The sequence below is a fragment of the Phalacrocorax aristotelis genome, chromosome 22 (assembly GCF_949628215.1).
Source record: "Phalacrocorax aristotelis chromosome 22, bGulAri2.1, whole genome shotgun sequence".
NCBI classification, from domain to species: Eukaryota; Metazoa; Chordata; class Aves; order Suliformes; family Phalacrocoracidae; genus Phalacrocorax; species Phalacrocorax aristotelis.
Genome location: NC_134297.1, coordinates 8,046,874 through 8,071,145, shown reverse-complemented (window position 1 = coordinate 8,071,145; position 24,272 = coordinate 8,046,874). Strand labels below are relative to the sequence as shown.

General features: G+C 50.5%; 1 protein-coding gene across 18 annotated transcripts; it reads left to right on the top strand.

The window, feature by feature from the left end:
• The first annotated feature begins 1,401 nt into the window (after nucleotides 1-1,401).
• On the top strand, nucleotides 1,402-24,230 carry MSANTD2 (Myb/SANT DNA binding domain containing 2). 18 transcript variants are annotated; one of them, XR_012664091.1, is made up of 7 exons: nucleotides 1,402-1,926; nucleotides 11,309-11,378; nucleotides 11,454-11,500; nucleotides 12,793-12,895; nucleotides 13,050-13,132; nucleotides 13,793-13,834; nucleotides 14,465-14,554. XR_012664091.1 is itself a non-coding variant. In XM_075116320.1 (6 exons), the coding sequence occupies exons 4-6, from the start codon at nucleotides 14,645-14,647 to the stop codon at nucleotides 23,138-23,140; spliced, it is 993 nt and encodes a 330-aa protein (XP_074972421.1). In that variant the 5' UTR covers nucleotides 11,576-12,895; nucleotides 13,050-13,132; nucleotides 13,793-13,834; nucleotides 14,465-14,644; the 3' UTR covers nucleotides 23,141-24,230. The 18 variants fall into 18 exon arrangements, 5 of the variants coding, with proteins under 5 accessions (XP_074972424.1, XP_074972419.1, XP_074972423.1 ...); XR_012664086.1 differs by lacking the exons at nucleotides 11,309-11,378; nucleotides 11,454-11,500; nucleotides 12,793-12,895; nucleotides 13,050-13,132; nucleotides 13,793-13,834 and adding exons at nucleotides 16,467-16,527; nucleotides 18,785-19,022; nucleotides 20,519-21,837; nucleotides 22,288-22,421 and having other exon boundaries at nucleotides 14,465-14,723; XR_012664085.1 differs by lacking the exons at nucleotides 11,309-11,378; nucleotides 11,454-11,500; nucleotides 12,793-12,895; nucleotides 13,050-13,132; nucleotides 13,793-13,834 and adding exons at nucleotides 16,467-16,527; nucleotides 18,785-19,022; nucleotides 20,516-21,837; nucleotides 22,288-22,421 and having other exon boundaries at nucleotides 14,465-14,723.
• Nucleotides 24,231-24,272: the final 42 nt, after the last annotated feature.

The window sequence follows — 24,272 nt, the reverse complement described above, 5'->3', positions numbered from 1 at the left end:
TAGCTGCCCCCCAAGCTCATCAATCAAGGGCCCCCTCTGGTCCCGAGCCCGTTAATTGGGATCCCGGCAGGCAAAGGGCCAGGGAGCACACGTGGCCACACCAGGGTCAGGGGGCAGCAGCCGGCCTGGGTGCCATGCAGGGCAAGAGTGGTCCCCCAAAAAAGGACAGGAGCCCTGATGTTTGGGGGGTCTCGGCTCCAATAGCTTGGGGGTGCTCAGCCCCGGGGTTGGAGGGTGCTCAGCCTCAGCATTTGGGGGTGCTGAGCCCCAGTGTTTGGGGATGCTCAGCCCCGGGCTTTGGGGTGATCAGCCCCGGAGTTTGGGGGTGCTGAGCCCCAGAATTTGGGGGTGCTCAGCTCTGGGGTTTGCCTGCTCAGCCCCAGGGTTTCAAGGTGCTCATGCCCAGCATTTGGGGGTGCTCGGCCCTGGATTTTGGGGTGATGAGCCCCAGTATTTGGGGGTGCTCAGCCCAATGCTTGGGGGTGTTCCACTCCAGTATTTCAGGGTGCTGACCCCAGTGTTTGGGGGTGGTCAGCCCTGGGGTTTGGCAGTGCTCCACCCCAGTGTTTCAGGGTGCTTAGCCCTGGGTTTTGGGGTACTCAGCCTCAATGTTTGGGGGTGCTCAGCCCCAGAGTTAGGGGATGCTCAGCCCCAGCATTTGGGGGTGCTCAGCCCCAATGTTTGGGGGTGCCCTCCCCCGGGCTTTGGGGTGCTTAGGCCCAGGGTTGGGGGGATGCTGAGCCCCAGTGTTTGGGGGTATTCAGCCCCGGAGTTGGGGGTGCTCAGCCTCGGGGTTGGGGTGGGATCAGCCCCAGGTTTTGGGCATACTCAGTCTCGGGGTTTGAGGTCCTCATCCCAATGTTTGGGGGTGCTCAGCCCCCGGGGTTTGGGGTGCTCAGCCCCAATGTTTGGGGGTGCTCAGCCCAGGGTTAGGAAGGGTTGTGTCTCTGTCCCCAGGGGTCCCTCCCCTATAGCCCCTCCCCGCCGATGGGGCCCGTGTCCCTGCGGGGGCTAGGGGTCTCCGCCTGCGGGGGGGTCCCGGGGCCACGCCCACTCCCGGAGCCACGCCCACTGCCCGTGGCCTCACCCTATGAACGATGCCCTGACCCCACTCCGCGCCCCCAGCCCTGGCCACGCCCCACCCGGACAGCCCCTCCCCGCCTCCTCCCGAGGCCACACCCCCTGACGGCACTCCCCGCCCCTACAGCCGCAGACACGCCTCCTTCGCGCCGAGCCACACCCCCTAAACACGCCCTCTCCTGCCGTGGTCACGCCCCCTCCTTGACCACTCCCCCCGGCCCGGCGGCACGTGCTCCCCCCTCCCGCCCTCCTGCCGCCAGCGCCCCGCTCCTCGGGGCTGCCGGAAGTCCCTCCCTCCGGGGGAGCATAGCGTCACTTCCGCCCGCTCGGTCCGGCATCTCCAATATGGCGGCGTCCTGCGGCTCCTCGCAGCTCCCGGCCGCCGAGCCGCCGCTGAAGATCCCCAAGATGGAGGTGCTGTCGCCGGGCTCGCCGGGGGCGCTGAGCGACGGCAACCCCAGCCTCTCCGACCCCTCCACCCCCAGCGGCGCGTCTCCCCTCGGCCCGGGGCCGGCGGCCGGCGGGGCCGGGCTGGGGGGCGGCGGCGGCGGGGCGGGGGGCCGCGGCGGGGCCTCGCCCTCCGTCTCCTTCTCCCCGGGCGGCGCCGCCGCTGCCGCCGCCGCCGCCGCTTGCCGGGGGATGTCCTGGACGCCGGCGGAGACCAACGCGCTGATCGCCGTCTGGGGCAACGAGCGGCTGGTGGAGGCGCGGTACCAGCAGCTGGAGGGCGCCGGCACCGTCTTCGGCAGCAAGGCCCCCGGGCCCGCCATGTACGAGCGCGTCTCCCGCGCCCTGGCCGAGCTGGGCTACGAGCGCACCCCCTCCCAGTGCCGGGAGCGCATCAAGGTACCCGGCGGGGGCGGGCGGCTGCTCCCCTGGGGGCTCTTCTGGCCGTGGGGGATGGGGGGTGAGGTGACATCGCCCCCTCCATCGGATCACCCCAACCGTGGGACCACCCCCTCCGTGGGATCTCCCCCTCGGGGTCTCCCCGTGCCGGCTGTTTTCTAGAGCATCCCTTGGGCCCCTGGGCATGGGGTCACTGCATCTCCAGGGCTCAGCCCAGCCTTTGGCCCAAGGGGTGGGCGCCCTGCATCCCCTGAGCTCGATCCCTTCGGGGTCTCCCCTGAAGCATCCTTGGGCCCTGGCTTTGAGCTGGGCTCAGCCCAGCCTTTGGCTCTGGGTTTGGGGGCACTGTGTCCCTTGGGCTCAGCCTTCTGGTGTCTCTCTGTGCTGGCAGCTTTCCCAAGCATCCTTTGGCCCTAGGTGTGGGGTGCCTCATCTCCTGGGATCACCCCATCAGGGTCTTCCCACGCAGGCAGCTTTTTGGAGCACCCTTTGCCCATGGCTGTGGGTGTCCCATGGGCTCAGCCTTTGCCCCTGGGTGCAAGGCACCCCATCCCCTGGGCTCAGCTGCTTGGCTCCCCACAGCACCCTGCTGTCCCAGAGCAGACTGGGCACCATGTCCTGTGGATTCAGCCTCGCACCAGCAGCATCTTTCAGCCCGAAACACTGCATCCTTTGGGTTCAGCTGCTCAGTTCCTCCTGCGTGGGTGGGCTGCGGCAGCATCCTTTGGTCCCGAGTGTCCTGGTGTCCATGTCCCCTTGCGTGGACAGCCCCCAGCAGTATCCTTTCCCCTCAGTTTTTGGGGTATCCCCTGGGTTGCCAACTTAGTCCCAGAGTGTGGTGGGCACCATGGTCCCATGTGAATGGATTCATTCCCCTTACGTGTCCTCCAGCATCTTCTGGCTGTGTGGGGGTGGCATGAGCTGCTCCCTCAATTCCTCATGGGAAAAGGGGACTCCCAGTTACTCTACTAATAAGGGGTGGCTCATGCTGTAGTTGCCTTCTTGCGCTCGTGGCTCCCTCCTTTGCTTTGGAGTTGCTTTACAGGGTACGAGATCTTCCCCTGGCTCACACCAGAGCGTGCTGCAGTCTCAGAATCTTTAATAATTGAGCTGCATTAAACAGCCCAATGGGCTGTGTTTCCTGTGGCAGCGGGTTTGAAAGAGGGATCTTCCCAGTTGCGTTATTCGCTGGGGAAAAGGGAAAGCCTGGGTTTGGTGGCTGGCTTGGGAGCACCCATGCCGCATGTCCTGCTTTTATGAAGACGAGGTATTTGGAGGGACTGTGGATGGGGTGGGAATTGCTGCGGGGTTTCAGTTTATAAAGGTGAATGAAGCTTGGAAGGGCAAACTAAACACTCCGAGCTCCCTCTGGCTTTTATTTTCCCCTTTCATGACCCATTAAGCTGCCTGTGCGGTGGCTTAAAATGCCGATCGATTAAAAAAGTAATGTCTTGTTATCGCTAGGGATCAGCGAGGCTGTTTGCTTCTCTGTTCTTTATCTCATCTGTTAAATACAGCCATGCCAGCCCAGCCAGGCTGGGATTCTCCAGGTATATATGCCCAGGCTGCCTTTGATTTGCAAAATATATGAAATAAGGGGTTCTGCGGTATCAAGGATGCTCAGCAATGAGCGAGAGGCTCGCTTTTTGATCCCTATTAATTAGAACAGCCTTTGTCCCTGGAAGTAGGTGGTCAAAACGAAGCAACCCCCCTTCCTCTAGCTGTTTTAGTTTCTTAATGTATTTTCCTCGTGTTGCCTCATTGACCCCGTGTTTTTGCTGCTCGGGATTTATTTCCCTTGAATGCATCCAAATGTTTTTTGAGAGGAATGTTGCTGCACCGTGAAACCTGTTTGAATCCCTTGTTTTCTCAGCGGTTTTCAAGGTGCTTGTTGCTTAAATTGGTTCTTCTGTAAAACTTTGGGCTTTGCCAGAGGCTGGTGCGTGATGGAAAAGTTTCTTGAGGTGGTTTGGCTTTGTCCGCGGGGCTCCGATGGTTTCAGGTTGCGGTGGGAGCTTACGCAGCAACCCTAGAGGACCGCTACCCCGATTTTGGCTGTGGCGTCTGTAACTATTCATGCGTCGGGAGACGTTAAGCAGGTTGTGAGGAGAAGTCTTGCTATTGAAGCAGCCCAAAACCGGCCGTTCACGTTCAGATGATGCTTTTAGTTGGAGCTGGTCGTGGGTTGTGGCTGCTTTGGGGCCAGAGTGAGTGTTTTGGTGACTGCTGGAAGATCCCGTCCTCCCGGTGGTTTGTGAGCTTCCTGCAGAGGAGGACTTCTCCCCTTTTGCCCTAAGAAGCGATGCTGGAACAAATCTTTGCCCATGAAATGTTCAAGCGTGAAAGAAACCACACATCATGCACATATCAAACAGCGTACGGGGAATAAAAGAGCTCAAGGCATATATTTATTGTCTTGAAATGGCTCCAAGATCAGCTCTTGACAGACCTGTTAGATATTTCCGGATCACCATGCGATATGTTGGGGTGGGCTCTTCGTCAATCCCGTAACGTCTGATTGAAAGGTCTGGCTGGAAGGGGATTGTCTGCTTTCCATCTGTCTGCTGTCCTGCGCCTGTAGCCACTCACAGGTTGGCCTGTCTACCAGGTGAGGAACAACCGTTTGACGTCGGTTGTGTCCAGCATGATGTTGCCTGAGCTTTTGCATAACCTGGGTCCCCACTGCAAGGGTCTTCATTGGTGCAGTCATCTGGAGGCACTAAAACATGGCTTTTTCCAGAGCCTTTGGCCTCGCAGAAGGTTTTTCACTAGAACAGCTGTGAAACAAACGCTTATCAAAAGCTGGGGTTTCTCATGAGAGCCAAGGGTTGACCTTGTTACGGGGATTATTGAGATAGTTATGGTAGCCACTGTGAACCTTAAAATCCCAATTTTTATAGAATTCCAGGTGGAATTGGCTGCTCGGCTCTTTCATGCTCAACTGAGAGCTCCTGGGCATGAAGGGGTCGGTGCCTGAAGTCACGTTTAAGACGGAGCAGGATGGCTCAAGCACACTGTTGGAACAAGGGGAGGTCAGAGGCACATCGTCGTCCTCTGCTGTCGGCTGTCTGAGCTGAAAGCAAAGCTGGGGAAATAGTGATGGAGTGCTTAGCTCCATCTTCCATTTATTATCTGTAATGCTCTGTTTCTGTGATTTTATTTACTTTGACTCCATGCCTATTAAGGGAGAGTAGCATGAGGATTTACTGATGTATTATAAATGTAAATCGTGCTTAAAACGTATTGGAGTCAACTTATTTTATAAATGCGTTTTAGATAAGAACTGGATATTGGCTTTCTTCGGGACACCTGCCTTCCCTGGACTCTGCCAAATCTTGAAGAGCGAGTTAGAAATGAACTGGGAAGGAAAAAAGTCAGCTCCGAAGAAGAAAGTTTTCCAGTTGTGTCGCGTAGATGCATTCTCTCCTAATTCAAACAGGATGCAAAGTAAGGTCCTAGTTCAGATTTTCAACTGTGTCTCAACATCTGCATGTGCTTTTCCTCACATAAGCGGCGCTGGCCTGCGAGCTGGGAACAAGGCCGCTGTTGGGTTTGAGCCACTCTGGAAGTGTCTGTTTCAAATTTAGGGGTTTCACGTGTAACCGTTCCAGCAGCTTTTCCTGGTTTCTTCCTTCGGAAAGAGGCTTTGAGTCCGACTTTGTGCCTCTGAGGTCAGTGGATTGGTGAGTTTGGCAATCGGGAGGTGCAGGAGGATTGAAACATCTCGATTTCTGCCTTCTGGGTTCCTGGAAAAGCTGTCTTGTGCTCTGTAGCTTCCTCATCCTGTTGTATCCTTAATCCTTCCTTGTTTAGTAACATATTCTGACCATCCCTATGACGCGTAGCTCTTGTTCAAGAGTCGTTTACCAAAGTGCACGTGCTTCTCATCCAGACCTCCTCCTAAATCTGTTCCTGGTCAAGGATTCAGCCTAAACTGTGTATCCCAAAACTCGTCACCTCTCGCCAGCCCGTGGAGCCTGTAAGTTTTAAGGTTTGACCTTAGCGCTGGTGTTTTAAGGCAGGTGATAGAATAGTTGGCAAAACCCTTTCCAGCTTTGCGCACTGATTTTGAGCCCTTCGCCTGGCAGTGCTGTTTCAGCCAGAGAGCAGGAGGTTAGCCGTTAACTCAAGTGCTTTTAACCGCAGAAGGTGAGCCATCGCCTCGTGCTGTCGTGTTGCCGCGTGAAGGCCAAAAGCTGACGTACCCAGCGTGTGTTCTTTGAGGTCACTTTCCGTCAGGTGATATGCTGGGACGTCATCGTTTCATCCTCTTCCAGCCTTCACATGTGGCTGCAACGATCGGGGGATGCTCCGAGAAAAGAGCTCGGGTTTTACAGTTGCCGCTGACCGGTGCAGAGCTGTGCATAATTTTCAGGCAATAAAGGAGTGTTCTTGAAATAACTTGCTCCAGGTGTCGTTTGCTTTTTCAATACTGGATCTTGTGCATTTTTTTTTAAATCGGCAGAAAGATTTCTGCTCTGTTGCATCTTTCTTCATCGAAGGTGGAAACAAAGACTAGCTCTCCTGACAGCACTTTGCTTAGCTGAGCTGCAAGAGGGTTTTGGTGCTAGAAATTCACCGGCTGCAGTTGCAGCTAGTGAGCCTTTCTCAAACAGAGAGAAGTCCTTCCTTAAAAGTTGCTGTTCAGCAGCAGGAGACCGTTAAAATTAATTTGGGGGCATTTTTAACATGTCATTTCTTCAGCTACCGCAGAATTGCGGGTTCTGCTTTTGTTTTGCGAGAGAGCCACTGAAATTTGTTCGCCTCTCCCTGGAGTCGGTGCCAAGCCATTTATTCAAGGAGGAACAGCTCCAACGTGTAACTCCCGGCTGCAGGAATTCACGAGTCCCGCTGCCGACTGCAAACCCGCTCCCCTGGTGTTGGATTTTGCTGTAGGTAGCAACCTCCCTCTCACCCCGGATGGGTGACTGGAGGTTTTGAGTGGGTTGTGGTTGTCCGCTAAGCGTGTAATTTATTTTTCAAAGGAACAATAAACACCTTGAAGATGCTGGTTAAACAGTCACAGAGAACGTAGGCACAGAGGGGAGAAGTGAATGCCTCGAACCCACATGAAATGGGAAGGAATGAAGTTATGCCTGAGTACCGGCCGTTGGTGTTCTCTTGCTTGAAGCTATACGTAAAGTGATGACGGCAGGGGTTTATTTGTAGTGGGGCTGTGGTTTTAGCTGCTTTACAATGTAAACAATCTATTTTTAAATCTTAAATCTTACATGAAGTTGTTTTTAAGGAAGGAAAAGCTGTGCTAACTGGACTATCAGAAGCAAAGCTTGCCATAATCATGTTTGACCTCCTGCGTGGTACAGGAGATTGGATTTCACCCAGAATTTCATCGTTGGGCCCGATAACATTGAGCCGAGTGGCTGTCTTTTAATTTGAAGATCTCAAATGGTGGACCATCAGTACAGTTGGTGGGAACCAGCCAACTGTCCCCCTTCAAAACAGCTTTGCCTTCTGCTTTTTTCTTTTTTTTTTAAACGCATTTTGTCTTTGTCTTGTATTTGTTATCTCAGGCCCAGATCCTCATCTGGGCAGCTCCACTGGCTGCGATGCGTGCAGGTGGTGTTCAAGTTACCTCCGGATCTTTCTTTGGCTTAAGTAGATTCAGATGAGCCGGGTTTTCCAGGCTGGATCATTTCTTGTCATTCCTTGAATCCTTTCCAGCAGCCCAGCTTATCGCTGGAGGATCTCACAGGCCCTGGTAGATGGGAGCAACTTTCAGTTGACATTTATAAGCTGGAAAAAATAAACTCTTCAGTGACAAAGAACAGATTGATTTGTTTGACTCCTTGGATGTATTGTGGGGCTGCAGGTGAGGAGTGTCTCTGGGAGGAGAGCATCACGTGGAGCGAACCCTCTTGCAGAGCCGCTCTCTTCGGCCAGGGTATTTGTAGAGTGGTGTCGGGCTGGTAGGAATCTGGCTTGCTTTGCATGTGCAGGACAAGTGTCTTTACTGTCCAGTTGCTTCTGCAGCCGTGCTGTGAGTCTGTAATACCCTCTTCTGGTCGTCTTGGCATACCTGGGCCATCCACCGCTCATTGCATGGGTGCAAGATGGTTCCCAGTGGGAGCTGGGAGCGAGCCGGCAGGTTATCCTGGTGAGGCAGAAACAGCTGCTGGCCAGGAACTCATTGCAGAAGGACAGACTTGCTAAACTTGAATATTAAATCTCCGTTTGGGAGATTGGTGACCGTGAAATCTTAGTTTGGGAGGGCGCAGTTTTTCCCTCTCATCCTCCCTGACTATGGAGGACTTGGGGAGGTGTTAAAAATCCTCCTTCTGATTTTTGTCATTTGCCCTTAGCCAGCACATGCAGGCAGGTGGAAATTTTGGGCATCCCGTTGGCACCGGTTATTGCAGGGGCTGCTTTGACATCAGAGAATAGTGCCGGTGATGCAGGAGGTGTTGGATGGTTGATTGTGGATTTTTATTTATTTTAGAAGTGGCTGGATGCACCCGAATGAAGCTGGGTGTGAGAGCATACAGCTTCGAGCGCTGGTTTGGGGGCAGATTTGCTTTCATTACTCTTCCTGGCTATGCTCCATCCTGCTGAGTGTATGAATTTGGGAGCCAAGTAGATGCTGCTTGGCAGACTGCTGTGGTCTCACCAGTTACCAACCCTTGCCCACTGGTCCTGGTGAAAATCGGAGTTAAAGCCATCTTTGGTATTTCACTTCCAGCTTTTCCCGTGGATTTAGGTATTGCTCTCCACTGATGAAGTTTTCTCAATGCAGCTGAAGGCCAGTGGCATGGACCTTCCTCTAGAGACACCCGGCCCCAGGACGGGCAGCAATGCGCTGCTAGGATGTGTTGCATGTAATGTTTTTTTAGCTTTCTGAACTACACAAGAGGTTTCCCCTGTGTTGCCACCTGCGTTGATGCCACTTGTTTTGGAGAGGAGCGTTTTCTCTCCCACCTGAGGGAGGGTTTGTGCTGCTCTTCATCTTCTAGAGGGGCTCATGGCCTCGCTCCGCTTGTTCATTTGAGAGCAAGAACCAGCAGGGATTTAGTCTGCGTGGTGTCTCTTGCCTTCCTGATAGCAGAGGTGTGACCTCTCAAGTACATCTTGGGCCTTTTTGGTCCAGGCTGCTCTGCTTTGGCCTTTCCTTGAAAGGCAGGCTTTGCAGGTGGCCTGGAGATGTGTGTCCCCATCATAGTGGATGTATGAAGCTTCAAGTTTGCTTTTAGGAACAATTGTGTTTCTGAAGGGAAGACAAGTCCACTCAAGCATGGCCTTCATTGCTCTGAAGTAAGTAGCGATGGGTTTTAAGCACTGTTTTTGACCAGGACTAGGTTGAACCTTACTCACATGTCTCTGCAAGCCAAGCGCTGTCTGTAGGACACATCCATTGTATCGAAACTCCTCACAGAGCCAAAAGTCTCTGGCTGTGGTGGGTATGGGCACGGCAGAGGGTTTTGCTGGTCTGCCTTCTCGAGCTCTAACTTGTTACTCTTCTTTTTCTCCAGTGCCGTCTTAAACCAGGAGCTTGGCACGTCAGGAGATGGAGGTGCCTGGCCATCTGCCTTTCTGCAGGCAATACTGGAGAGTTTCTCCTCTCTAGATGTCTAGCCCGATTAGCATCAAATCCCTGAGAAGGATAGGAATAATTTTATTTTCAGCACTGTAATAGCAGCAGAGATGGAGCATCTTCACAGGTGGCTATTTTGAGACGCGAGGTGTTCATTGTGTCTCGGCACCGCATGTCGCTGCGTGACTTCCTCACCCAGCCGGGCCACAGCTCGTTACACCCCAGCTTCGTTCTCTCTTGGTCAAGGGCAAAGTCCTGCCTTATCTAGACTGACCTCTGCAATTGGCTGTAGTGCTTCTGTAAATAATTCCTGCCCAGGCAAGTCTTTTTTGTTTTTAATATATTGTGATTTAGAAATTGGTAGCAGTGGAAAATCCGCTGTGATTTTTGTTAGATTCTAGCTCTGGCTAACGAATCCAACTTAAAACCATGTGCCTTACCTGCCTCGACTGACATCCCTTATCTGCGTCTTCTAGGGTGACTTTGCTTCTTCAAATCATTGTCCAAAGCGATCTCTGGTTCCTGTCTTGATCAGGCGATCGGCTGCTTGTCTGTGTTCCCTCTCAACACCCTTCTCCCCTTGGGACGTCCCCATCGCTTTCCTTGTGCCGTACCAGAGACCTTCAGGAAGCCCCTGTGTGTGCGGGCACGTCAGGTTACGGCTGAGACTTCGCTCTGGTACAAAATGTGATTTATTTTGACTGCCAGCGGGTCCCTGAGTGCCACGATCTGGCAGATGCACAGCCTTTGCAGACAGGTCCGCAGCAGCTCCTGCAGTGCGTGCCTGCAAAGTTTTATGGGCAGGTTTGCACGAGGCTGCTGGTGTTTCGCAGAGGGGTGTTACAAATTGGCATATCATGCTGGAGACACGTTGAAGCCGTCAGCTACCTTTCTGCAGCGGTGTATGGCTCTCTCAGGAGTTTAAGGCACTCTTTCTTCTCCTTTTATTCTGGATGGACCACAGAAATAGGGCTCCTTGTCGCAATATCCCATGGAATTCTCGTGTTTTCCTGCCTTGCACGCATCTTTTAACCTAAAAGTTCGCGAGCTGGCAAGTTGAGCAGAGCTATCAGGCTACTGTAGACAGTTCTGTTTCCTTGTGCTGCCACCAGCCAGCTCGGGAATGAAGATTTCAAGAGCTTTCACTGCGCCGCTCATCCCTACAACCACTCCAGGCTTCAAAAGCCATTTCTTTTGTGTCAGTGTAGTTTCATCTCATGTTGCTTGTGAGTATCCTGGCACAACAAGGAAGGAAGCTATTTGATACTGCCGTTCTTAATTCAGGATGTAAAGACAAGAGCTCCTCTCGCATTAAGTAAAAGAGCCTCTTTGGAGCTGAACGTTGTGCTAAGTGGTGCTCTGTGCCATCGGGATCCCTTCTAGGTCAGCTGCTTTCATTTAATAGACTTAAATAGATGAACATGGACACACCTGTAGGCCACCTAACTGCTCTGCGGAGCCCGTAGCATCTCGCCAAGTAAGTGTACGTCTCAGATCAGTGATCTGGAGTTTCTTGTGTTGGACCATCTCTGGGGTTATCTGTAAAAAGCTCACTGTAGTGTGGTTCTCCCTCATCTTATTTTTTGCTGGGTGGGGAGGACTGTGTCTACAGCCTTCCTCAAAGTCGCTTCCTAAGGCTTTTCTGACCAGCGTTTCTGCTCATCAATGCTGCAGTTCCTGCAGAGCGATCGGTTCCCCTATGGCTTCACTTGTAGAAAAGATGAGGGCTCGTGAGTTAGAAAAGGTGAGAAAATCCACACTGAGCTTTTTGACTGTCTCTTCCTTTGGATTTCGTGATTATAAATTAAGCGGGGATAATCTGTCTTCGTATTGCAGGCAGTGTTGCAGAACAATAAGCAAAAGCCTCGGTCTCTTCCAGTCTGTGCAGTCACTGGGCAGTTATCAGGTCTGTTTTCAGTTATTTGTCCTAAATTTACTGGTTTCTTGTCTATCTGTATCAATATATGTATGTGCACTTTAGGAACCACGGAGCAGGAGTTGAGCTGGACACCGGGAGAAATAGAGGAGGTGCGTAAGAAAAAAAACCTCGATCTTAAATCTTGGTGATCAGAATAACCTGCCGGGAGGAAAGTGGCTGAACCACTGAGTGCTATAAAACGTCCAGGGGAGGTTTCCTGAAGGCCGAGCATTTAGGTCTTACAAGGGTCTCGAAAGAAAGTCGTGGGAGGTGCAGGCAGCTGCAGAGGGAGAGCCATCGGTCTGGTCCACGCAGAAGCCTGTGGGCATCAGTGGAATGGAGCTGACCCGTGTTATTCAGAGGTGAACATCACTTAGAAAAGGGGTACGAACTGGCTGTTGGAGAAACTGGGGAACACCTCCGAGAAGGAAGAGCCGGAGGCAGTCTTGATTCTCCAGGAAACAAGACCAAGGAGCCAACAGCTGCCTGGCTGCAGGCCTTCTGGTGCTTTTGAAAGTGCCAAATTTTAGGTTGTCTCACTCAAATTTTAGATTATCTGTTGCCAGAGCAGAGGTAAGAGGTGGCTCACGCAGCCAGGTCCAGAAGCAGCTAGGCAGTAACCTCAAAAGTACTCTTGACTTGCAAGAGTAATGAGCAACGAGAGTATTGCTCGTTTATTTGTGCCCCCTTTCTGCGCTGCTCCCTTTAATTCTTGTACCAGTCTCCATTGACTTCATGCTCAATTATTTTCATGGTAAAAGAAGCCAGTTTGCAGCCTGGATGGAATAATTCAGTACTACTAGGCTACTACCCAGCGTGAGATACCCTAACTCTGTCAGTAGGGAGAGATGTCTGAAGCACACGCTTAAAATAGAGCACATGGCTGTGGCTGTTGGGTGTTCCCAAGAGGGCTTGGCCAAGAGTCTTGATGGTTTTTTGGTTAATTGTGCTGGAGACTGTTTAGCTTAAAGGCTGCTAATAATTCCAGCTAGAGGCTCTAAATCTGCGGTTAACTCTGACAGATAAGCTGGGGCAGATGTAAGAACTGGGGTGTGGGAAATATATTTCAAAAAAATCTGACTTGGGTGGATTTTAGAAAGAGTCTGGGAGCAAGAAAAGTTTACCCCTATTGTTGGCTGACACTTGAGCTGAAAGGGGAGAAATTGGAGTGGAAAAGCTGGGCGATGCGTCCTCCAATGTGCTCTTTAGGGCAAACCAGACCATTTAAAAACTACCTTGGTGTTCTCAAGGGGTTCTTGTTGCCAAATTTTAACAACAACATTTATCTGTACCCCCCAGCCCAAGGGTACCCAAGTCTCTTCCAGTGAATACTGGCAGGTTTCTTGGCCAGGTCTTTGGCTCCAGGTTGACAGAGCCAGTTGTTTCTCTACCCCGCTTGCAGATGGAGACTTAAAATTTGCTGGTGTCCACCCAAAAAGGAGCTCCCTGTTTATTCCGAAGGCAAAATTGGGAAGGGTTCCACCTTAAACCACTGAATAACCCTGGTACTTATTGCTCTGTGTGTGTTTATGTTTGTTGGGTTTTTTTAATATATATTTTGTGTTCTTTGGGGGGGGGGGGGAGGGGGGGAGAGATTTTTTTTCTGAAACAGCAGGGTAAAGTTGACTTGCTGCTTAGCAGTTTTGCTTCTGCCCCCAGGGCTCTGAATATCACGAGGAAACTGGTTAGAAATGTATTCCTTTCCTGCTGATGCTGTTAAACCAGTATATGAGGAGCATTAGGTAGGTTCGAGCTTTGTGGAGATGTAAAGGTTCCTTTTTGGGGGAAAAAACAAGTGGGTTTTGCAATGACGTGTGCTTGAAAGTCCGTTACAGTCCTCCTCCAGGGAGCAAGGCGACAGGACTAGCTCTTCCCAAATTAATGCCTCTCTCAAACTCCAGAGGCAGCTTTACCATTCAAGCTAGAACCTGAGCAATCTAATAAATTTAAGGGGGGGGGGGGGGGAGTTTTCTAGCACTCTACCAATCCAAAAACTATCAAGATCCATCAAACCTGGGGCACGTCATTATGTTTCAAAAGTGGAGCGGTGGTAGAACTTAAACCACGTTGAGGGATGCGCATAAAGATACTTTTTTTTTTTTAACCCCCAAACAGTTGTGTGTTGCTCTGGATTAGGGGGGAAACGTGGACAGAAGTCGTAGGCTTTGCGTTGCTGTCGCACGGCGAACGCGATGCACCGGCTCGGCCATCGGTGTGGGATGCTAACGGGATCACCAAGAGTAGAGCAGGTTTTTCCGTCTGTCCTTATGCGAGGTTTTGGCCTCAGCACCGTTTGTAAAGGCTTGTTAGACAGAGCCATCTTAGTATTGTTTCTTAATGCTTGATATGGAAGTCTGGCAATTTGGAGCATTATTGATTTGACCTCTTTTAAATTTCAGCAGCTTCACAAGAGACAGAGTGAGTTAGTAAGGAATGCAAAATATGTAAGTAATATATATTTTCCTAGCTGAATAGCTTAGGCATATACATTTTGTACCTTGTGTCTTCTTAGCAGAGTAAGGAAGGTTGGACCGCCTTTGCTTTGGGGGACTCTTCTTTCTCTTTCCCTTTCTCTCTCCTCCCCGCTTCACCTTCTCCAAGCTGTGGGCACAACACCAGCTCTGCTTTCTCCTCCTTGTAGTAGGTGTGCATTTCCTTGGCTCGTTGGTATCTCTGACTGGGGTTCTTTTGGTGTATTTATTTTATTTTTTTCCCCCCTTATGTTACCTACCAGATCTGGGGATTTTTTTTTTTTTTTTGAAGTGGGGAAGAGACTAAATCACCCGAGTTAAATCTGATGAACCTGTCGCTGCTACGCAACATTGTCCCGTGTCGTAGATGTTAACGTGAAACCGCTGCAGCGGGAATGTTGGATACGTACGATGTTTCCTGGTGGGCGTAGATTAATTCGGGAGCATTGCACTTAGCTCATGAGCAAATACTGATCAGCAGAAGTAAAAAAAGCCAAAAACCACAAACTTAAACTTTGCCTAGCAGCTGTGTAACTGTCTTCAAGTGAATGTGTGCTCTTCCAACCCATGGCCGCCCGATTAATGTGCATTTTTCTGTCTTAGACCCTTCGCAGGTGCTACAGCCGGGTGAAGGAGCATGGCGTCGGGAAGAGGAAAAGCAGCTACACGTTTGAACAGCTGGAGCAGGTGTTTGGGCAGGGAGGATGGGACTCCCAGCCCTGCCAGCCCGTCCTCATCAACAGCAGCGGCTTGTACCAGGAGCTGGAGTCGGACGGCAGCACGATGGAGGAGTATTCGCAGGAGGACTGGGGAAACCACAGTCAGGATCTTCATTGCTACCAGACCGGTGAACAGGAATTGGGTAAGAAATCCCATCCTGGTGCGTCCCCGGCCTCTGATTTTACCTGTGCTCCGTCCTTGTACCCATCTCACGCACGCGTATCTCAGTACCAGCTTTTGTGTTTCGCACATAGTGTGCCCCAGATGCTAAAAACCTGGGGAGAAAAGGGAAAGAAATTCCCTGGTTCATCATCCAAAGCAAACTGTGGTTCTTGAGGTATTTTAGGATCAGGATTTGAGTTTAAAGAGATGAGCAAGAGGAAAAGACAGGCTGTGTGGCCAGAAGCAGTGGAGAGGGAGGTGGCAACACGTTCCCTGTCTCCCCTTCCCTGCTCAGTTCTCCGTCCCCTCGCGGGATCCTGGAGGTGTTTTCCCCTTGGGTGGTACCCTGCTTTGGAGGTCCTTGGGCACCAACTGAGCCTGGGGGTTACCGTTCAAACACCGTTTGCTTGAATTCCAAAAAGGATTTCAGTGCACTGCTGTTACTGCTGGTGACCGTAAAAAAGGTTGCTCCTTCTTCCCGCATACCCTAACTGGTATGTTTGCTTTAAATCTATAAATACGCTTATATCCAGATGTGTGGCCTTTTTTAAATGGAAGAAAGCCAAGCAAGCTCACACTTCAGGACTGAGACCTAAACCAAACTCCTCCACGTGCTTTTCTTGCCTGAATTATTGGTGTCTCTGCGTAAGGAGAGATTTGCTTGTTGCCTGTGGCTTGCTGAACTTTGTCAAACGGAGCAAGGCACCACATTCTTGATCGAAAACATGCACTGATCTGAGCAGCTTTGTGAAGAAGTGGGTTTCTTTAAGTATATTTATATCTCTCGAGCCACCGACCTTATGGGTGCATGTTCCTCCCTCGCCTGAGCAAGGGGGTTATTTTGACAGCGGAAACATTACAGTGATCAAACTCAAAGGAGCCCCAAGCTAGAAGGTGAATTGGGTAAAGGCCCTTGGTGCGATGAGGGTTTCCCCCCCCCGCCCCGTGATTTGTAGGATGAAACAGGGAGAGGAGATGCAGTCACGTATCTGTGTTCAGGGGACTGGTGAGCTGGGGTGCTTTGAGAGAGGCTTAAATTGCACGTTAATGTTAAAATTTGCAAGTTGGCTGTTAACCATGTTGCAGTTCTGTCAGGCTTCTTCCCCAGGGGGTTTAACAGTCGTAAAAAATAGGTGGGGGAGAAATGGCAGGGAGAAGCTGGTGTTACAGAGCATATGTAAATGATGGCTAACTCTGTCTGGTTTGACTCGTTCCGGTGAGGCAAACTGGGGGCTCTTGGTTTGTCACCGTTTTCCTTCGGTCGAATCGGAGGCATTTGTGTGTGCTTGGGCTGACGACGTTCTTAACGTTCCGAGAAGTTACAAGGAAAGCACTTAGCGCCCGACATCCAAATGGAACACAGATGCGCTTGCTCTGAGAGCAGAATAGCCTTTTTTCGTTCTTTTTCCTTTTTTTTTTTTTTAAATAATGTAGTTTGCAGTCAATTTTATTTGTAATTTAATAGTGGGAATTGGAGCCTTCTCCTTCAAAGGTGTTGCACTTGCAGAGTGGATTCAGACCTTAACTGGTCACATCGCTTCCAATAGTAAAAAAACCAACATTCAGTTACGGAGGATTTAGGAGCCGTCTCATGCAGAGCTTAGTGGACTGCCTGGCTTAGGAAGCAACTCTCTTTTTAATTATTTTTTAATTTCAGGCTTTAAAAAAAAGCCCCAGGAACATGATTTACAATGTAATTCTGTGTTGGAATTTTACCTTTCAGATGAAATGCCTCCCACAAAAAGAACATTAAAGATAAAACAGGAATCTTCAGAAGACACGCAGTAAGTAACTTATGAATGTTTTACATGGAATGTATTTCCCGGGGGATGTTGTGCAGGAGGGGAGGATATTCGAAACTTCTGATTATAATTATAAATACGTTGTGCAAGACTATTCATACAGTTGAATCTGCTTGATGCATCGTTCCAGTTACCTCAGAACATCTGAAAAGCTTCACAACTCTCTCTTCTTGGCTTTGTCGTTCAGCGAGCGAAACAAGGCTTCCTACGTGAATGCGAGGGCTTAAAACGCTGACAAAATACACTTCAGGTTCATTGGCGGGGCGTGGGCAGGCTGTGGGTGTCGTGACACGAGGCCAAACTCCTGGATCTGTTTGTAATCTGGGGTTTGTGGTTTTTTGATGTTTGGTTTTTTTTTCCATCTGCCTGAAGTTTTCCCCTTTGGACGTAAGGAAACAAAGAGAATGTAGGAGGAGACGAGGAAAGAAAGAGCTAGATGAGGGACGCAGCAGCCTGGTAGTTGTGTACTGTTGGCTTGCTGTGAGTAACGCTTGGAGGGAAGGCATGCCAAAGCTTGTGATATAAATATTTTTTTTTAAATTTATTTTTATAACTTTCCAGAGCTGACTTATAACCTTTTGGATCGGTTTAATCTGACAAATACCGGAGCATTTCGAATGCTTTGAGCATGTGAATCTCCCTTGCCTCGCCAACAATAACACAGAGCACTTTGAAAAATGAAAGGAATCGTGCCGTATTTATTCAGTCCGGGGCTACTTTCTTCCGACCTTTAGGGTTTTAAAACCCCAGGGTGGTTGTAGATCTGTCCACAGTGGGAGCGAGCCGTCGCAAATTGGCTCGCAGACCCTTCTGGGTGGGTTCCACATGCGAGCGTCCCTGCCAGTGATTCGTGGCGTCATCTGAAGTCAATCTGGTGTTTCCTGCGCTGGAAAACAAGCTTCCCTAGGGTAGGAAGTCATCGGTGCGGCGCCTGTTAATGTAGCGTCCCTGGTTAGTGGTACAGCAGAGGCTTTTTACTGTAACTAAATGGGGAAAAAAAAAAAAAGGCCCCTGAAACCTGAAAAATAATTTAAAAAAGAAGGTTCCTTTGCAACGGCCTAGCTCCATCGAATTCCTTGCTTCAGGTGGGTTTTCACGGTACCTGAAGGTGACCTTTTTCCTTAATGTGGAGCAAATTCAGTTTAGGGGCAGTTCTGGGATGACCCGGAGAAAAAAAATAACCTTTTTTTTTTTTCCCAGCGTAAATGTTATTATTGCTTCTTTGACCAGTGTCTTAGGACTGTTGTGGGATGATCCTACCTGTCAAGGTGTGCTTTAGGGAATCGCATAGAAAATAATCCCAAATCTTCAGCAGTGGGAGCTCGGACTGCCTCAATCTTCTCTTCCAGGTTTTGTTGTGTAGGTGGACAGCTGGATTAGATTTAGTAGATTAGATTTCAGAGTTTTGTGGTTGTTTTTCCCCCCCTCCAAGTTCCCTCTAAAATGCACAGAAGCCTCTGAACTCCCGGGTGTTTTGCGAAGCGTGCAGGTGATAACCCCGTCTTACGTACTCAGTGGAAGCACGAAGCGTCTTGCGACACAGATTTGCTGAAAATTACTTCTCTCCCCCCGCTAGGGGAGCCAGGAAGTTTTAAACTCTGATCTAGTAGATTAAAAGCAGTCAGGGGAAGCATCGCTGATACAAAGATAGGCCGGGTATTTATTTATTTATCCTAAAAAAATAGACTTGTGTCTATTCTTAAAAGCCGCAGACGATAAATAGATGCCAAACTATTTCACCTCTTTGGCCAGCATTTTAAAATACGTATAATGTCTTTCAAAGAGGGTGGGGCTTCAGTTCTTCCGCATTCTTGATCACATGCAGATTTTCAGCAGAAATAATCCAAATCAAATCGGCGGGAGTGGCGGTGTGTTCCAATTCTTCGCTGAACTTTGCCATTTTTGACATGGGGGAATTACAGCGTGGCGATGCTGGACTATAAGCACCTGTGTTGCTAAAAATCCCACCTTTGCTTATCTCTTTCCCTCCCCTGGGATTTTGGAAGGATTTTTGGAAGGATTTTTTGGAGCGAAACAGCTTGTAGAAAAGCACGGGAGCAGACGCGCACCGTGACATTATCTTCCTGGCAGAGAGGGTGGGAGAGTGCCGCTAAGACGCTATAGGAAACGTATCGCTGAGCTCTCTCGAGCACTGGAATTTGTTCTGGCTCTTCTTTTCCTAATAAAACATGCACGTGTGGCTCTGCCATCGCTATCGGCTGACCACGAACCCGCACAGGAGAGGGAGCTTGCATCGCTCCTGCTGCCTGCGAGGGCTTCAGCTGCTCCTGCCAGCGCCGAGGCTTGATCGTGCACCGACAAACCGAACGCATTGTGTCTCTAAGCGAGCCGCGCAGCACGGACAGCGCCGCCTCTCTTAGCATCACGTAGTCAATCACTGGCCTCCGAAGACATAAGGACCTCTCGTATTTCCTGGGTTGCCTTATTTCGGCGGTGTTGGAAGTGAAGAGCAATAGGTAAGCTGTGTCCGGGTCCCGTGCTCTGTCAGCTGGGCTCTCCTTCCCTGCGTCGGCTCTACTCTTGCGCCCCCAAATTGCTGCCTCCAAACAAACTGTTTTGAAAAGCGAAACGCTACTTAAGACCCTGTTCTGCTATTTGAAATTTATTTGAGGAGCGGTTTTATTCACTGCGGGCTTTGTGAAGATGAACTAGAAAAAGCTTGGGGAGGTTGGTCCTTTACTGAAACCAGCTGTTTCACCCTCTTTGAAGTCTGCTTTTGTTTGGAAACAGCGCCTTAGAACAAATTTGCGCCACGTCTTGTCTCGCATCTTCTGTCATTTGAATTGCAAAAGCTTCCAAGGAGAAAGAAATGGAGGTGGCCAGTCTCCAGCGTGGAGCTGGTGGTTTGACGGGAGGGGAAAATCCAGCTCTAGGGCACCTTCTGCAGATGAAAAACGAGATTGCACATGACACACAGTGACGACACAGGGGAATCCCTCTGCTAGCTCAGGTTTTTCTATTGAAAAATAAAGAACAGTAACAATTTGACTCTTGTACCTCTGCCTCGGCATTGCGGAGGGGCTGGATAGAGCCTGGGAAAGCGAAGCTCAGCAGGGCAGCCGCCGAGTCATCGAGTCCTGGATTAAGCTAAACAGCAAAGCAGAGCTTTTTAAAACTTCTTTTTTCCCACCTCTTGCTGCTTCTGTGCTCGAAGCAATGGATTCCCTCTGTGGAAAGCCCTTCTCCTCCCGTATGCGAGGTGCTGCCGGAGATCATCTCCAGTGAAATTATTCCTCTTCCCAGCAGGAGCAGTTTGAGTGACTAATTTTTTTTCACCAGAGCTTCAGCTCTATTTTGTGCTGAACTAAACTTAGCGAGAGTATTTATAGTGTAATTAATAAAGGTGGGGGCTTTTTTTTTTTGGTTCTTAGCTCTGTTCCTCCACTGTTGAATGAAAATCTACCCACGCTGCTTTCTCCTGTCTCTGGTTTGGATGGGAGTGCTTTCTCTCAGCTGTCTGTCTTGTGTCGAACGAGCGTAGAGCAGCGGTGAAACACAGGCTCTGTGCAAGCGAACAGCCCTGTGCCGAGCCAGGGCTGGCCATGTCCCCTTGTCTCTCTAGTCCCCCTGTCTGTCTTGTCCCCAGAAGGTGAATCTCCACTTCCAAAAATCTTAAAAAAAAAAAAAAAAGAAAAAAAAAAAAGCTTTCTGAGCGTAGCAACGCCGCACTGCTCAGCATCTGAAGAAGCATCAGGGAAAGCTGTAGAGAAGCTTTGAAACAGCCCAGGCTTGTATTGCAGCGGTGTTTGGGTGTAAATATAAACAGGTTTGGGGTAAATACACATTTTTCTCATACGGTGTTTCTCTCCTTGCCTTCTCCTTCACTGCTAGACAGGGGGAAGTGGAAATAACTCCTCAGAAGTAACTTAAAATAGGAACCAGGTGTTTGTCGATGATGCAACAGGCGTTTTGAAAAGCCGCTGGCTCAAACGGAGCTCCGCTTGCCCAGCAGGTCCCCTCCTGGGTGCTCAGTTACACTCCGATCGTGGCGAGGATGTGTTGGCAAAACACCTTTCAAGGTCTGTCCGGGAATCTTCTGGCACGGTTGCGACAGGTGGCTACGCTAGGCGGCGTGCTGGTGGATGCGGTCCCTCCCATCGCCGTGAGGAGTGAGCAGCCTCAGCCGGGGCTGCTCAGAGCTGGGCTCTGGGCGGGGGGCTTGGACACCCCACCGGAGGCTCGCACGGCTGGCGCGCCCCAACCATCATGTGTCAAACTGCTCGGCTCCATGGTCCCAAGCCCGGTGCCTTCAGCCTGCCCTGGAGCCGCCAGATGACCGAAAGGGCAGCCGGCACTTGAAGAGCCTTCCCAAAGTCACGCGCGTGTTATTTATGCCTACAAAAGCGGCTTTTTTTTTTTTTGACGTGAGAGGCTGTGAGGTTGGGAAAAGCTTATTTTAGGGATTCGAAGCAACCTTCACCAACGCAGCAAAGGAGCCGGCAAGAGGAGGGAAGTTCCTGCGTGCCCTGCAGAGGAGAGCCGGTGTCACCGGGTGCAGGTACGGATGCGAGAGGAGGAAGGATCCCCTTGGGGATGTGGTGACCCCTGTGTTATCCCAGTTCAGCGTCACAGAAGAGTTATTTTGCGTGGAGCAAGCTTTTAAATCCCATTTGTTGGACTAAGAAAGGCTTCTCCGGCGCCAAATGAGTCGCATTATCTTCCTACGGCTTCGATTGTAGGACAATAACTCCTAAAATGAGTAGTTCTCCCTACGAGCTAATTACACCCTGCGCGTCTCATTCATCCTGGAGGAAGCTGTTCCAGTTTGCTTCAGGCACACGCGAACGCTCTCTCCCGATCGCTTAGCGAAGCGTAAATCCCTCTGTGGACATTGGCTTCGATGCCAGCGTCGCCACCCAAAGCAAAAAGCGGCCTTTGCAAACGGGAGTTTTCTTGGCTCTCCAGAGGGGTTCCCGCTGTCCGTCGCACCGCGGGTTGTCTCCTCGGCCGCGTCCGGGTGCAGGGTGATCTCCGCGGGGTCGGTCCCTGGAGCTGTGTTTCTGATCCGGCGCCCGGAGCGAGCCTTTCGGAGCGGCTCGCCGCTTGCTTTGTGGTTTGTTTTTTTTTTTTTTACCATTACAGCCCCATTCCCTCGTGTTAATTTTGGAGCGACGACGAGGCGGAAGCGTTTTGGGTGGCGGTTGTGAATTAGGGATGCAGGTTGTCTGTGGAAGACAGCACGGCTGCAAGGAATAACCCGGTAACCAAAGTCTGCGTTTATTTAGCGGCACCAGGCGTGTGTTTACTTGCAGTCGCTTTGAAGCAGGCCAGGTAGGAGCAGGACATTCCCACCGTGTGGGTGTTTGGGGTTTTTTTTGGGGGGGGGGGTGGCAGGGTTGGCGAGAGCTGAAATCTCTCCTGGAAGGTGAACTTGGGGATTTATCGGCTCTCGTTTCCTTCACCGGGTTATCTCCTGCAGAACTTTTTGCATGGAATCTGGTTTCCGGCAGAGATTGTGGTTTGCTTGAGATATTAGAAGGAGGTTGGGTTGGGTTTTGCTGAGATTAATTAAAAAGCCACCCTTGGCGTGGTGCTATAATCCATAAACTCACGTAGCAATGTGGGACCCGTATAGTCGTAAAATCCCCACTGCCTAAAAAGCAGCCGAGAAAGCCGAAAGGGACTCTTATTTTTCCGCAGGTTGGTGCCTTTGCCGGGACGGCTTTGCAGCGTCGCTTTACTGATGCCTTTATCCTTCTCTCCATGTTTTTTACTTTCCAGGAAGCGCGACGTCATGCAGAACATCATGCAAATCTTGGAGTCGGTCCAGTTGAAGTGGGAGCTGTTCCAGAGCTGGACGGACTTCTCCAGGCTACATCTTTCTAACAAACTGGCCATTTTCGGCATCGGTTACAACACCCGCTGGAAGGAGGATATTCGTTACCACTACGCGGAGATCAGCTCGCAGGTACCCCTCGGCAAGCGGCTCCGGGAATATTTCAACTCGGAAAAACCGGAGGGTCGGGTTATCATGACCAGAGTGCAGAAAATGAACTGGAAAAACGTTTATTACAAATTCCTGGAGATCACCATCAGCGAAGCCAGGTGCCTCGAGCTGCACATGGAGATCGACTGGATACCCATCGCCCACTCCAAACCCACCGGGGGAAACATTGTTCAGTATTTATTACCGGGAGGGATCCCCAAAAGCCCCGGCTTGTACGCCATCGGTTACGAAGAGTGCCACGAGAAACCCCCCTCCCCTCTGGCTGAGCACCGGGGGCCCGATCCTGGCAATGAGACTGCGGGGGAGCTGGAGGTCCCTTCGCCGCAAGCCTCCCTCCGGGTGGATATGGAATCCGCCCGGATTATCTACTGTTACCTCGGCATCGCCGAGGTCCGGACTCTCCAGCAGTGCCTGTTTTTACACTTTCAGGCAAACACCAAAACCTTCAGCAAAGATTGGGTTGGGATCAACGCCTTTTTATCTCAGAACTGCGTCGTAGAGCCCGGCGTGTCGCCCAAATCCATCTACATCAAATTTGTGGAGGTGGAGAGGGATTTTCTTTCCGCTGGCTCTTTGGTAGAGTGCCTGGAAAAAGCCATCGGATACCCCTTAAAATTTAACAACTGAGTCTCGTCCTTCATAAGGATCAGGGCTTTCTGCCCCTTTTTCCCATCTCGCTACCAGACGCTTTCGGATCACGGCCGTTCGCAGCCGGGCAAGTCGGACTTTTTTTCCCCGCCTGGAAACGAGTTTTGGGGTGATAAAGAGGTTTGCGGGGTGCTTTCCACGAGCTCACCCCCAGCAAGCGAGCGTCTCCCGGCTCTCTCGCCGGACAGACCGGCCGGGTTTTCCTACCGGAGCGGCGCGGCGAGGAGAATCCCCCCGCCCCGGCCCACGAAACAACTGTAGGTACATTCCACATCGGACAAGCGCGTACACGTGGCGTTTTCATACAAAAAGCTGGGTGTTTTGGGTTTTTTTTGTTTTTCTTTCTTCCACGGTGTCTCATTTTGACGCATCCGTCTCTCTCTTAAGTGTTGTTACGGATCTGAATAAATAAGCAATAGATAACGGCAAGTTAAACCTTGAATCACGTTAACGGAGACTGTTTTTCAAAGCCACACTTAGATACTATTGTATATAATTTAGAACTTCACTTTTTTCACCCGTCAAGTGTTCTCCTCTCTCCAAACAGTGTTGCCTGCAAAAAGACTTTGGTTTCGGTGATGTATTCCACTTTACTAGTAGCGTTGCCATATCTGCTTTTATTTTATTTTATTTTTTAACTCAAAATAATTCCTGGCCTTTTTATTTTTTTTTCTTTTTATTTTATTTTTGTTGTTGTTGTTTTGGGTTTGGTTTTTTTTGAGCTCTAGTTAGCCTCTTCGTGAGAATAACCTGGCAGCTGGGAAATGTTTTGTTTGTTTGGTTGGTTGTTTTTTTTTTTTCCTGTCGAACCATGCTTATGGATACAATCAAAGCTGTGAGAATGGGGAAGGGGGGAGTTGGGAGGGGGGGACGTGGGGACGGGGGGGACACGGGGACGGGGGAGGACGCATTTAATGCCTTTTTCTGATGTGTTACTATATAAGCCCCATTATCTCGCTGGCTGGCGCCGGCCCTTTCGGTTCTTTTTTTATTTTCAAAAGCTCATCGATCGGTGAAGTTGTGACATACGATGAATGTGTCGGTCCTAATAAAATCAAGCAAACACGGACGGGCTTCAGCAAATGTCTTTCTCCTCCCCTGGGGGGTGGTT